Source organism: Fukomys damarensis, unplaced genomic scaffold, assembly GCF_012274545.1.
Source record: "Fukomys damarensis isolate Sample0158 unplaced genomic scaffold, DMR_v1.0_HiC HiC_scaffold_16, whole genome shotgun sequence".
NCBI classification, from domain to species: domain Eukaryota; kingdom Metazoa; phylum Chordata; class Mammalia; order Rodentia; family Bathyergidae; genus Fukomys; species Fukomys damarensis.
In genome coordinates, this window is record NW_022900928.1 from 8,700,941 (window position 1) to 8,714,983 (window position 14,043).

Below are 14,043 nucleotides of genomic sequence, written 5' to 3' on the forward strand. Positions count from 1 at the left end.
CTTGGACATGCATTTTGAACAGGGGTACTGCATGTGTTTTCTTAACATTTTATTTTGAGCATTTTCAAATATACAATGAATTGAAAGTAGGATAATGAAGTGCCACAATATACTGAACTGTGTAGAATCAAATTTTTAGTACTTTGAGACAATCACCCTCTATCCATTTATGTATTGAAGGGCCATTTGAAATATTATCAGGGACGTCATTTGATTGCGACTACTTCAGTCTGCCTTTTTTTTTCCGAATAAGGCTACTCCTCCTAGCTAATCAAAGTGTGCTTCCCAGAATTCATAGAATTAATAATCAGATGTAATGCATCAGGCAGTGATTAGTGTAATTATAATCTATCCAATTATCCGTGGCATTTTATTAGTTTTTAAAACTACATTTTAAAGTAATTTCGGACCTACGGAAGAGTTATAAATGTACAGAGTTCTGTTTACCATTTATCCAAACTTCTATTTTAAAATCCTAATCAACTGTGGCACAATTGTCAAAAGAAGGAGTTCATATTGATATAATCCTAAGAGTGACTGTACTGATCTCATTATTTTGTTGTTGTTGTTGTTGTTGTGTGTGTGTGTGTGTGTGTGTGTTTTGTTTTGTTTTTTTTGTACCAGGGATTGAACTCAGGTCCTGGTGCTTGCAAGGAAGGCGGTGGAACCACTGAGATAAATCCCCACCCCTGACCTTGTTTTAATGCTACCCATTTCCCCAGAAACACCCGCTTGCTGAGTCTGAAGGCAAACCCAGTACCCAGCATGTCATTTACTTGCTTTCTCTTTGAGCACCTCGATCTCCATCCTTACTTGTTCAATTTTTGTTCACCATCTTGATGCCGCGGTAGGTTGTACCTCACTTTGAAATCTGCCTGATGCTTTTCATGATTAGATGGGATTTATGCATTTTGGGGAAGAATATAAAAAATTTAAAACCGGACACACCCATCCCCCTGCGTCATACTGGGCACACATGATACTGGTGTGTTATTCTTGGCAACGTTAACCTTGTCTTTTTGGTTAAACTGGTATGTAGCAGATTTCTCTGCTGTGGCGTTACTATTTTCCGTTTGTACAAAGGTGCTATTTGTAGGGAGTGATCGCCTTAGTATTTGGCCTCTGCGTATTAATGATGTTCTGCCATCATCGGAACCTGCAACAATCATCATAGTTCTCCCTTATTAGACTTCACCTTCTCATTCCCCGTGCATTTATCATTGTGATCTTTCAAATTATTCTCCCTCATTTGTTCCTTCATTCAATTATATATTGTACCAGGATGAACTTCTAAATATTGTCATTTCTTTTGTTGCTTAAACTGTTTCATGTTGGGGCTGTGAGACTGCCTTTAGGTTTGATCTGGCCCCAAATTGTCCGAGTTCTCCCTATTCTATCACCACCCCATGTCCAAAACCTTTTGTATTCTCCTTGCTTCAGCCCTCTGCACCCACTGAGGTGACATTGCAGTCACCGTTACAGCCACTTTGTTGCTTCCGCTCTCTCACAAGGGACAAAGCTAGAAAATACGTGCACACATTAAAATATGTGCACTCATTTCTAAACCTGTTTCTCTATTATCTATCCTCTATCTATCTATCATCTCCTATCTGCCTTTTTGTTACCTTCAATTTCATTCTAACACGAAAGGGTTCATGGTCGCCTTTTCATTTTTATTCACAACCTCTATATCTGAGAGTGCAAAGTCTTATTCTCATGAGCTAAATCATCCAAATATTTCCTCACTCTAATATGCACATAAGAAATTTCAGAATTGCTGACTCATAAACCTATGAAAGCAAATGAACCATATTACATTACCTACATACTTTGCATTTAGCCTTGTAGTATATAGTCAAATTATATATTTTCCAAAGTTACATAGGTTATACCTCTCTCCCTATGAACTTCAGAAGGAGTATTCACTTTTAATGTAATTGTTTATTTTTAAAATTTGCATTCCCTTCTGTTCTACAAGCATCTCTTTTCACGAGAGTAACAAGTTTCTTTTATGGCATGTTTCATTTTCTTAGCATGGTCTAACTCTAATTATGTTCCTGTTTCTCTTATTTATGTTTCTATTTGCTTATTTTTCTTGCTTATTTTCCTTAGGAAATTTGTACATCAGTTTTTCCCACTCCGAGAAAAAAATGGTGTTTGTACTTATTTGTATGTAACATGTATCACCTTGAGTAAAACAGATATTTGTCAAGTTTTTGATCCATTCTAAGATATACGTCCTTTTGATTTTTCTATTTAAGTACTACATTTTCATTACAAATGATAGAGAGAACTTTTGTAAATAATCTAAAAGCCTACAAAATGTTAGGAAAAAGTAAAATGACTTTTGCCGTCTCTAACAGCAGTCTGCTTTGTTTAGTTCAAAATTAACACATACAGGAGGCACTGACTATGAAGTGGGACATCTGGCCTCATCCCTGACCTTGAACACCCACTTCCTGTGCATTAGAGTAGATAGCTAGACAGATGTGAAGGTAGACTCTCCAACTGTAAACAACTGTTGCATCTGGATTAAAGTTAACTATCTTGTGACCGTGATGTAAACTGAGGAACAAAATGTAAGCACCTGAATGAGATCATGGCTGCAAAAACCTATAAAAGAAGAAGCTGTAATCCAATATGAGGTCGATCCCTGGCGCTGCCTATTTGAGTGAGATGGACCTTTGCCTGGGAACATAAACTTTTATTACTTTACTCCCACTCGGCTCGTCTCTATGTGGGTGTCGCTTGCCAATTCCTTCTGCAACACAAGCTTTGCATCTTTTTAGGAATTTTGTTTTTACTGTAGGTTGGGATCACAGTCCATTAAAATACCATGTTTATTTTCATAGGACTCTGTATAATATTATTTATTAAGCAACTAAGCCCTGAGTAATTAGTATTAGTAGCTTTTGTTTGTTAAACAGAGATAGTATTGTAGCATCATAACTATTGCTATTCTGAACATCTCTAAGTATTTTCTATAGATTGATGCAGTGCATTCCCCACGTTTTGAAATGTTAATATTTACTTTTGTTTTCAAATGTTGTCCAACATCCATTGGAATTTCCTCTGAGCCATGCTGAGAACTGTGTTGCTCAAATTTTGAAAATGTGGGGGATTTTCTATGATCTTTTGTTATTGATATCTAGTTTAATTCATTATAATCAGAAAAGTACTCTGAATGATTTCAGTCTTTTGAGATTAGTCTCATCTGCTTTTTAGCCACTGTTACCCTTCAAACAATATTTCACAAACACTTGAAAAATAATATGCACTTAGCCATTATGAGATGTAATGTAATTGTCAAGGGGAATGGTTTCATCATTTAAATTCCCTATATTCTTATTGCATTTTCCCCTCTGTTTGGTCTATCAGTCATTACGAGCATATTAACATCTCAAAATAAGATTATGGGTTCATTGTCCGTTTTAGTTATGTCAACATATCTTTTATATTTTTCTATATATTGTTATTTGAATGCATAGTCACATATTTCATTCTCCATCTCTAGAATTAATCTTGTCACATAATTTACACTGTGTGATACTAACATAAATCTATTTCAATTATTTTAGCATTCCAAGAAGCACATCCTTTCTCTGTGTCCTTACGCGTAATTTCCCAAGAGACAGCTGTGGGATTTTACTATAGATCTGGTCTTTTGTGAACCCTAAATTTAAACATTTCCCCAAACTTTAAGTGTGTTGAAAGCTCAGCTGAACTTTTCCTTTCTTGTCAGGTATTGTTTTCACTTTTAAATCTCTAATTTCTTCAAGGGAAACACTCACCAAAATTCATGTTTATTTTTCCTAGTTATTGGTTGTTTCAGGTTTCTTTGCTCTGTGATTTTCTGATGCTTTCATTCAAAATTGTAACTATTTCACCCTTTTCTTTCTAGTTGTTCCCAGGTTAAAACAAACTAGACAAAATCCAGGCTATTATTGCTGGAAAGAGTACTTTGTTAGTGCAAATTACAAAGGGAGTAGTCTAATACCATTTTACCATTAAAAGCAATGTTTTCTGTGGGCTTCTCTTTGGTTTCTCCTGTTGATCTTTTTTTTTCTTCCTTTTCTTCTTTTTTGTTTATATTATTGTTCTCTAACTTCTTTCAATGCTTGGCTTTTATCTTTCTTAGATAGCCCAATAAAAGACTATACATTTACCCCTAAAGACCACTTACCAATGTAATTAATGCACCCCACAGAAATAAGCAATCGAGTACTTTTGGAATCATGTAATTAAAACTGTCCCTTAAATTCCATTTGTATTATATGTTTGATCCATGAAATAACCTGAAATTAGTTATGTAATTCTTGCAGGTATGTTTTATTATCTTTGCTAGCTTTATTTTATCGTACACAGAAAAAGTTACGTGGTTTACTCAGTCATTTGAAATCTGTTTATTTTGGTTTGCTTTGCTTTTATGACTTGGTATTTAATCCAGTCTTGTAAATATTGAGAATGTGCTTGAAAGGACATTTCTAGTCTTCATTTTCGAGTAGGTTTCATGAAGGTAAATTAAGTCTCTTTTGCCAATCATGCTGTTCAAAGGGCTGCTAACGCTGGCTTACTTTGTTTTGGGTCTATAAGGCAGCTGGTGCTGTGCCAACTTAGTGAAAGTCTCTTCCCTCTGTGAGGTCAGGTTACGTTTGCCAAAGATGCTTACAGCAGCCACTTTTTTCTGAAGGTCTTAGAGGATCAACAAGGAAAGACAGCCGGTGGGCTGTGGGCCGTCCTCACTCTGCGTCCGCTTGTTGTCACCCAAGGCCATGAGCAGAACATAGGTGCACATCGGCAGCAGCGAGAGGTATAGAAAAATCGTACCTAGGGCCGGGGATTTAGCTCAGCGGTTCGGTGGTCTGCTTTGCAAGCGCAAGGACCCGAGTTCAATCCCCGGTACCAAAAAAAAAAGAAAAAGAAAAAGAAAAATCGTACCTTTCCGTGGAGCGCTCTGTCCCAGTCCTTCAGCGCTCGGGAGCTCCCTGGCTATAATTTGTCCACTCACAGCGGTGCTTCAGCGGGCTCAAGGTGTGTTCCCTCTGACTTTCCTTCTCTCCAGACCATTGCTCCCCAGATCTTTTCCGACTCCGAAAGGCTGGTTCCCTCTGACAATCCCCATTCCCCTTATAATATTCACAGCAGTTTGTCTTTGCTGATTAAATCCTATACTATAATCTGTTCTATAAAATATTTAGGATGTGATGGATTCGCCTTAAATTCTCATCAGTCTGCATTTTTCTTCTCTTAAATAAATCGGGAAGAGAAAATACATGTAACGTGATCTTCTTTTAATAAGTGGAAACTCTTAGGCAGTAAGGTTTCAAGAATTTGTTCATGCCACACGATTACAGCATTTCTAAAAATTTGGAAGGCCGCACTGTACTTGCCTCGACGTCATTCCGTAATGAGCTAGAATGATAAATTAACATTTGCAAGTCCCCATAGCAATGCTTTCATTTAGGCAATTTATCATTTAAGAAATTTTCATCACCTCACACATTGAATGCTGGAGATTGTGAAAGATTCTGTCCCAGGGACTCTGCTTCTAGAGAGATGAGACAGGGCCCAGCTGTGCATTCCTAACAAGCTGTCCAGACGGTTTCAGTGAAGGTGACTGGGGACTGCTTTGGGCAAAGGTAGTACTAGTAAACCATTGAAAATTATTTCAGCATACTATTTTTCTTCATGCATCTTTCTGTTCATCATCATCTTCCAAAGCAGAAAAAAAGCAAAGAAACAATAGAACACAAACTACCACCCTTTCCAGTTTTTCTGTGCCATGCAACAGAAACGGCTCTATAACTCTATTTTGTCAAATCTGTAATTTTCTGGGCTAACTGTGCTATATGTGGATGTGTATTTTAATGTCTCTAAACAACAAAAGTGATTTTAAAAACTCTTTTAAATAGGCAAGCTCTGAAGAATTGTATCAGCATTTGGCTTTAAGAATAAATGAGTGTATGTCAAAATGTAGTTTAAAATTATTACTTTATTCACTGACTGAACTCCTTGTTATATAAGGACATATTCCTCAAGTCACTTTCCCTGCAAGCCTGTATCCCTCTTTCAAAAGAAAAACAGAAGGAAGAAAGAAAATACAGAACAGAACACATACTTCCTGGGTCAGTTACACAATCTCACATATAGGAAAGATCTGTCTAGTCAAAAATTTCAGAAACACATATCTCACAACATGGAACTGTGCTATTACATTTTTGTCACTCTCTTTAATTTTACATAATGCTAGAGTAACTATCATACTTAAATCATTATGCATAAAAGTTGAGTAGGAAAAATTTCTTTAGAAAAAGGATAACACAATAGTCACAGTGATTCCTTGTGGTAGACTTCTAAGCCTGGGCAATAATATTCTTGCATTGCTGTCTTTCTCAATAACGCCCTTTAATTGCAGCATAATTATTACCAGTTAAAACAAGTATGAAAGACCTTCTTTCAAAACATGAGATTCCCTGTTGAATAAACAGTACAAACTCTTTACCTTCAACTGGAGTTCATCAACAGAGAAGCATGACTACTAACTGTATCCGAAATTACAAAAGCACTTGGGAATGAATATTATTTTGGACACATCCTAGTTCTAAGCTTGAAGTCTGTCTGGCTTTTCTGTCGTCCTCACTAGATGGCCAGTGGGGGGCACATGATTACTCCCACACAGAGTTTGTACCAGTCCCAGCATGGCACTTTTCTCCCCATTTTAATTCCCTTCTTCTCTTTGGTAACTCGCATTAGCTTGGCTCAAAGATCACTAAAGCCACATCAAGAGATGCAGCAGAATGAAGGTGACATTTTACCTAATTACATCAGTCTCTTCTGGATGGAGCTCTCTAAAATGATCTAGCAAAGTCGATGAGCACAAGGATGAGAGAAGATATCTGAAAAAAGTAATGTGTTCTTTTGGTTTGGGCACTTAAAATTTTGTCATAGAAGATCTCAAGTGTTCCCCGGAACATTTCTAGGAAAAAAATTCTGGTTTTGATTGGAGGAGAAAACAATCACCATGCTGGTATCAACTGGCATCTGATGACCAGATGCTGGTAACTGAATCCTCCTGTAATAGTCAACGGATTTTAGAAGAAGAAACAATCTATCTACATAAATCTGGCTCCTGACTTTGGTTATAATACTTTCAAAACGATAATGCCAGTGTTTTGTTGTGTAATTGACAAAACATGGAGAAGCTCTCAACAGGAAATCACAAGATGAATATAGAGTATTTGTCAAGGACATCTTAAAAGGATATTACCAATCAATCATAAGAATTACCTATTTATCTTAAAAATAATTTCCTCCTTTACTAGTACATGGTCTAGAAACCTAACTCTTGGCTTGTTTTAAATTGTGGTGTGCAAATAACTCAGTTAAATTTGCTTTTATCTGTGATCTAGCCCCATAAATACTTTTGAACCATACAAATTAATGTGTATATCCAAGAACCCAAATTCCCTGTTCTTATTCTTATCAGCACCGAGGAGGAAGCACAGTGAGCTGAGTGTGATGTGTGATGGAGGCATCATACTGACTGATTCCTCAGCCCAGTGATGCTGTGCTGGGGCTTACTTCATGGTAACTGACTGGTTTCACAAGCAGGAACACATCTTCCATGTATTTGAAACCCTATTTCCATCAGCAGATCACTTCATCCCAGAAAATTTTTCATAAAATCTAAGCAGTACTTGACAAACCAGTACTGGCCATACTAGGGTAACGGTCTCATAGTTTTATAATCTAAATCACCCTTAGTTCTAAATATTGAATACTGACCAGCAGTTAAGACTGTTTGTCATATATTAAATATTGACAGTCCCGTAAATTTGATTAGGATAAGATAAAGAAATGCTAGCTTAGAAATCCTTGTCATAAAATTTCTTTGGATGTGTGTGATACAACAGTCCATCCACTTTTCCTTTGGAATTAAATTCCAATTTGAAACTTGGTAGTCAAACACTTTATAATTGGATTGTATAACGTGTCTATAGGCTCAAATTTGAGAGGAATAATTCAAGAAATACATTTTTTTAGTGAACTATAAAATTCATCACATTTTTGGTACTTGAGTTTTTCAGTGATGGTTTTTATGCCATCAGTTGCTCTAGCATTTGATGTTACATCTTCTCAAATGAACAATCAGCACTAACATTTGTTGCGTGTCACAGGCATAGTGAGAAGGCACTGAGATTGTATAAGGAGATGCATCACTATGAAGAGGTTGTAAACTTATTCAAAGATTTGGAATCTCTTCAAAGCAAAGATGTCCCATTTCATAAAGAACTCTTATCTAACTTATACATGTAGTGCTTAGAAAGGCTTCCTGATACAAAATAGGCATTACAGAAAAAAAACTAATTTCCAAAACTCAACAACTTTCCAAAGTGAATAAATTAATCAAAATGTATTGTCTTGAATTCTTAACTAAGAAAACACATTTACTTCTACATCAGACTTGCCATTTGCCGGAAGACCTGATGTAGTCTAACTTCTTCACAAGAGCATCTTCCACAGATAACCACAAATGTTGAAAAATACTGTTACCAGCATACTATCCTTAGCAATCCTGATGTTACCCTTTGTTAAAACTCAAACGCGTAGTCTCTTGAAGAGTTATCTGGGATTCAGAAAGAAGTTTAACTTGTACCAGAAAATTTCAAGAATAAACTCCTGCTATGACATTTGCCCAACATCGTTTACTGTGTACGTTTTCTTATATTGTATGATTTTGGTTTTTCATCTGCATAAGTTAAAATGGCAGGACTTAGGTAACTAAGAAGGCCTCGTTGCTCTCTTCCTTCTCCAAACTGTTTTCTGAAGAGAGGGAAAGAAAAGCAACCAATGAAAGAACACGCGCAGATGCCCTGGAAAGTGGGGACACAGTCTGGGTCCAAGCTTGCTTCTGTGCACTCCATAACTTCCTGTAGTCTGACTCTGCGTGCACTTCCGGCAGCCCTCTACAAAAGGGATCCTGGGAAAGAATATCTGGGAAGGACTCAGCGGACGATGCACACAGTGCTACTCCTCCAACAACACCAAGTTGGCCTCTTAAAAGTCTATAAAAAACTCCGAGTTAAAACAAAGAGAAAAGGTAAATTGACACATGGCTTCTGGCCTCTGGCCCAAACCCCAGAGGAAAAAAAACATAGTAGAGTCAGGCAACCAGCTGTTCCTCCGTTACGCTGATTAAATTGTGGATTTAGCTAGCTGCATTTTGTTTTCTTCAATCATGACATGCTTGGCAAATTCATTAGAATTGAGTCCCAATTTCTCTTTTAGTTTGTTGAGTTCAAAATCATGAAGAACCCTGACAGTCATTAGCTTTTCCCGTTTGATTCTGTCCACAACATCTTTTGGAACATCAGGGATCATCCAGGCCAACAAAAATTTGACAAGAAACACGATGTGCTGCAGGGAAAAGAGAAGAATACAGGAGACACTATTAGACCTGTCAAAAAGTTCCTGAAGAGGAGCCTGCAAATCTTTTCACTCCTTTTTTAAAGCAGAAGGTTCAAGGATAACCAAGAAGCTATGTTGCCTCTGTGCTAAAATTTCCATACACACTCCGTCATCAAATGACTTAAATATGTCATTAAATTCCAATTGAACGTGATGAATGAATATGCTCTTTATCTGTGATCCCACTTGCAAAGCCTAATAAAATATTTGTGTATGAATTGGACTGATGGTGAAGAAAGTTCGCGGTTAATCTTATAGTTGGTGATATGGTAGTTGATAGTGGAAACTAAAAAGATGAAAACAGTTTACAGCATCAGAAGAGTTCAGGAAAAAGGGCAGTAAGGACATTTGAAGGCCTTAGCTTAGAGTGGGCTTGGAAAGACGGGCATTAGTTTAAACTTGCATGAGAAACAATAAAGTCATTAGGACCATTCCCCATGGGTGCCCAGGTATGAGGTCTCTCCTGAAACCCTGCCCACGCAGCAGGGAAGAGTATATTTTTACACCAGAAACCTGCACACTTAGGAATGACACACAGACAAGGATAGAGGTGGGGCACATACTGAAAACACAAGTGTTTAAAACGTGCAACTGAGCCCAGTGAATCACTAGGACCCAGGTTAACTTACCCTCCTCAGCTGTTAGAACACAGACAACCAGGAAAATCATCAACAGACCAGAGGGTAGAGGATTTTCCCTTTGATAAAATAACCCACTTGTGAAAGAAGAAACACAGGTACAAGATTTTATAGGTGTCCAATGAGAAGGCGGACTCTGTACCTCACGGTGCAACTCGTCCAAGTGATGCCTTCCTGTACTCAAAGGAAGCCTATAGTCAGCTATTCACTGCCTTAAGGATGAGCAGAACTACCAACTATGCAATGAATTCTTTAACACAAATATATAAAACCGGAATTAAGAGGAGAGATAACGACAGGACCAAGAAATATAAAATATCAAAAAAATAAAGAATATATAAAGAACTCAAAACAATCAGCCCCCCCAAATATAAAGACCCAATTCAAAAATGGGCATCTGAAATGAACAGACAATTCTCAGACAAAGAAGTAAAAGCAGCAAGTAAATATATGAAAAAATGTTCCACATCACTGGTCATTCAAGAGATGCAGATGAAAACAGCACTGAGATTCCACCTCACCCCACAAAGAATGGCTGCTATCAATAAATCACACAATAAGAAATGTTGGCAGGGTTGTGGGGAGAAAGGAACCCTTCTCCATTATTGGTGGGAGTGCAGACTGGTGCAACCACTATGGAAATCAATATGGAGATACCTCAAAGAGCTGGGACTAGAGGTTCCATTTGACCCAGCCATCCCTCTGCTGGGTATCTTTCCAAAAGAATTAAAAGAGTCATACCATAGTGATATATGCGTACCTATGTTTATAGCGGCACAGTTGGTAATAGCTAAAACTTGGAAACAGCCCATTTGCTCATCAGTTGGAAGGAAACTGGATGAAGAAGATGCGGTTTTTCTGTAAAATGGAATACTGCTCAGCCATAAAGAATGAGAAATTAGATTCATTCATAGGTAAATGGATACATATTGAGGATATACTCCTAACTGAAATAAATAAGTCACACATGTGTAAATACCGAATAGTTTCTCTGGTGTGAAAAACTATAATAGTACACACGATCCTAATGAGATAATTGACAATGTAAAATAGGAAGAAAAGGGCTTTTTAAAGATTTAGGGGAAGTGGGAAGGGTAGGGGAAAGGCAATAAGGGAAAAGAAAAAAATATGAGAAAATAAAAAAATGGAAATAAAGTGTTTGTAAATGGGGAGGGAGGAAGGGTTGAAGGGAGGCCAGGGACAAGGGGAAAAAATGAGAATCAAGACCTGTCATGTAAAGGTACAAGATCACAATAATGAATGTAACTGTACTGTATACCTAAAATGTACCAATAAACTCTATTAAAAATAAAAAATAAAAATAAGCATTCAAATCTATAGCTTTATAAAGGAGACAAAATGAATCATAATTAGAATTTCAAAAGAGGAAGTGGATTATCTGTAGAGCAGAAGTTATAACAGAGACATTAGTAAGACAGGGGCATTCATCAAATACGTAATTCAAACAAATTTTCTCAATTTGAAAAGCCCGAATGTCTTCAGATCTAAGGGTCTCAAGATTATCCAGGATGACTATTTTGTCAAATAGCAAAGAACTCTCCTGTGAGGTTTCATAAAAGCAAGACGAGTGGGAGAATCCTCAAAGTTCACTGAGCTAAAAGAAAATGGATCATGAACAGAGACTGTGGGATTAGACGGGACCTGCATTCTACAACACTACAAACTGCAGGTAAATGGAGTAATGAATGCATTTTTAAAAATGAAGCAATACCTACATAAAATTGATTGACTTTTTTAAAGACAAAACATTTTTTAGGGCTCAATTCTATAACAATTACGTGTAAGAAAAACTTCAATATTAAAGATCTCACAACATGACTGTGAATAATTTTTCCAGAGAAAACTACTGAAAGAGGTGTTTCATGAAAGCTAGTAAACCAGAAAAAGATTTCTGATATTTTCACTGGGCTGAAAAGTAACCTAACTTCTGATGGAAAATGTGGTAATGCGTGACGAATTCATAAAGAACTAAGGGCTATAGAGGGAGAGGATGGGGGAGAAAGGAAAACCAGATTATAATAAGGGAAATGCATTCCGAGTACAATACATGAAAAAGATGTGATTCCTAATTATTTATAACCATAACATACACTTTGACTACTGATTCTCATCTCTAATCCCTTCTTTAAAACTCTGATGATGAAATGGAATACTTCAGAGAGTACTAAAAATATCTTTGGTGGTGGCTCTCTCTCTCTATCAAACACTTGAATACTTTTGCAGCAAAATAAATGACACAACACTCTAAAGGGAGCACACACATTTATTCATAGCTCTAAATCAGGTTAGATCAGGGAGAGATACTTGAAAGTTACCAAAATACTGTTCTTTGAGATACTGGATATAGGGAAGGGTGGAGAGATTGAAGGGAGGGCAGGGGAAGGGGGAAAAAAAAACAAGAACTGAGATACGTCATGTAAAGGCACAAGTTCGCTATGGTGAATGTAACTGTATTGTATACCTAAAATGCACTGGTAAATTTAATGAAAGAAAAAAATTATGAACTTTATATAAGCAAGAAACTATGCTTCCACTATGTTGAGAGATAAGGGAAGGTACATTTCTCCATGTATACATGTATGGATGTGTTTGTGTGTGTGTGCGCGAGTGTGTCTGCATGTGTGTATAATGTGTAAGCTCTGCCACAGTAGCAGGTCAAAAATTAATATCTAAAACTCACAAATGAGGTGAATAATTAATAACTAAAACTAAACAAATCTAAAACTAATATCTAAAATGACTGTATGGAGATGTTTTCAGCCAGAATAAGCTATAAGAAAATTAGTTTTAAAAGTTGAACTGTTTACCTTTGGAGATAAGAATCCGAGGATATGGAGAAATGTATAAAACTACTCTCTTTTTAGCCACGTAGGAGTACTTAAGTCTTTGACATGCATGTTTAACCTCGATGATAATAATAAAACAAATTCAGCAACAACAACAGTACCAGACAGGGATTGCATGGACCAATGCTAGAATTTCTAATTATTACTGCACTGGGCTTTCCGGCCACATGAAAAGTTGGGTTGCTTTTATTTCTCTTTCCTTTGCTGCTCTTCCTGTATTATTATTTGTAGCAATGAATTTGTAAATTCGTCAATAGCACCTTTCCTTTGGTCCCCTTTGCTTCCACGCCTGTTCCCACAATTACACTAGAAAGTCCACAGCGAGGAAGCAGAAGCCAATGGGCAGCCTGGGCTTGGGACGGTGACACAGGCGTGGCGTGACTGGAGGTCGCAGTGATTGTTTACATTTTCAAAAATCACAGCTAAAGACACACTGCTATCAATCCAGCTCGGAACACTCTCCTTCACTCTCCGCACCCTTGTATTCTGGTTCTTACCACTGCCTTAGGCAGCTCTGGAAGTCCTGTTTCATGAGTGTCATCTGTGGCTCTGTGATGGCTGCTTCTCTGTCCTGAATCAATTCAAACTGTCTCCCTTTCACAGTCGTTTTGAATTTGAGGACGAGCCAGAAGTCACACAGTGCTGGAGGCAGTGAGTACACCCGATGAGGAGGCACTGCGATATTTTTACAAGCCTGCCTTTCCAACAGATGGTGCTTTGTAGCAGTAACTGTGATCTCACCGTGTAAAGACCCTCAAGAAAGAGGACTTCCAGAGCTGCTTCAGAAAGCGGCAAGAACGATGGGATCAGTGCGTTCAAAGGGAAGGGGAGTGTTTTCGGAAGGACAGATGACACCCATGAGACATTTTATTTAAACCTTCACTGGATATTTGGATCACTCCTTGTATCTGTCATTGAAGTGCACCTCTAATAGCAGCTATTAGACTTAAGCCAACTGATTATGATTGCTGAGTAGGAGATACAATGGGTAAAATGCTGTTTCAATGCCTAAATAATGAAGGCTAATTTATAACTTTATTCGGACTTAAAATAACTGTTGGATCCAGGAC

General features: G+C 37.4%; 1 protein-coding gene across 3 annotated transcripts in view; it reads right to left on the bottom strand.

Moving 5' to 3' along the window:
* Positions 1-4,417: 4,417 nt before the first annotated feature.
* The window catches only part of Ano5 (anoctamin 5), a 74,273-nt gene continuing 64,647 nt past the window's right edge, over positions 4,418-14,043 (bottom strand). For 2 of the 3 annotated variants that reach the window (XM_010621266.2, XM_033764068.1), the window contains one exon: positions 4,418-9,417. In XM_010621266.2, coding sequence (XP_010619568.1) covers positions 9,196-9,417 — 222 coding nt within the window. In that variant the 3' untranslated portion in view covers positions 4,418-9,195. The remainder of the gene's footprint in view (positions 9,418-14,043) is intronic. The other variant, XR_004517406.1, reaches the window with a different exon arrangement.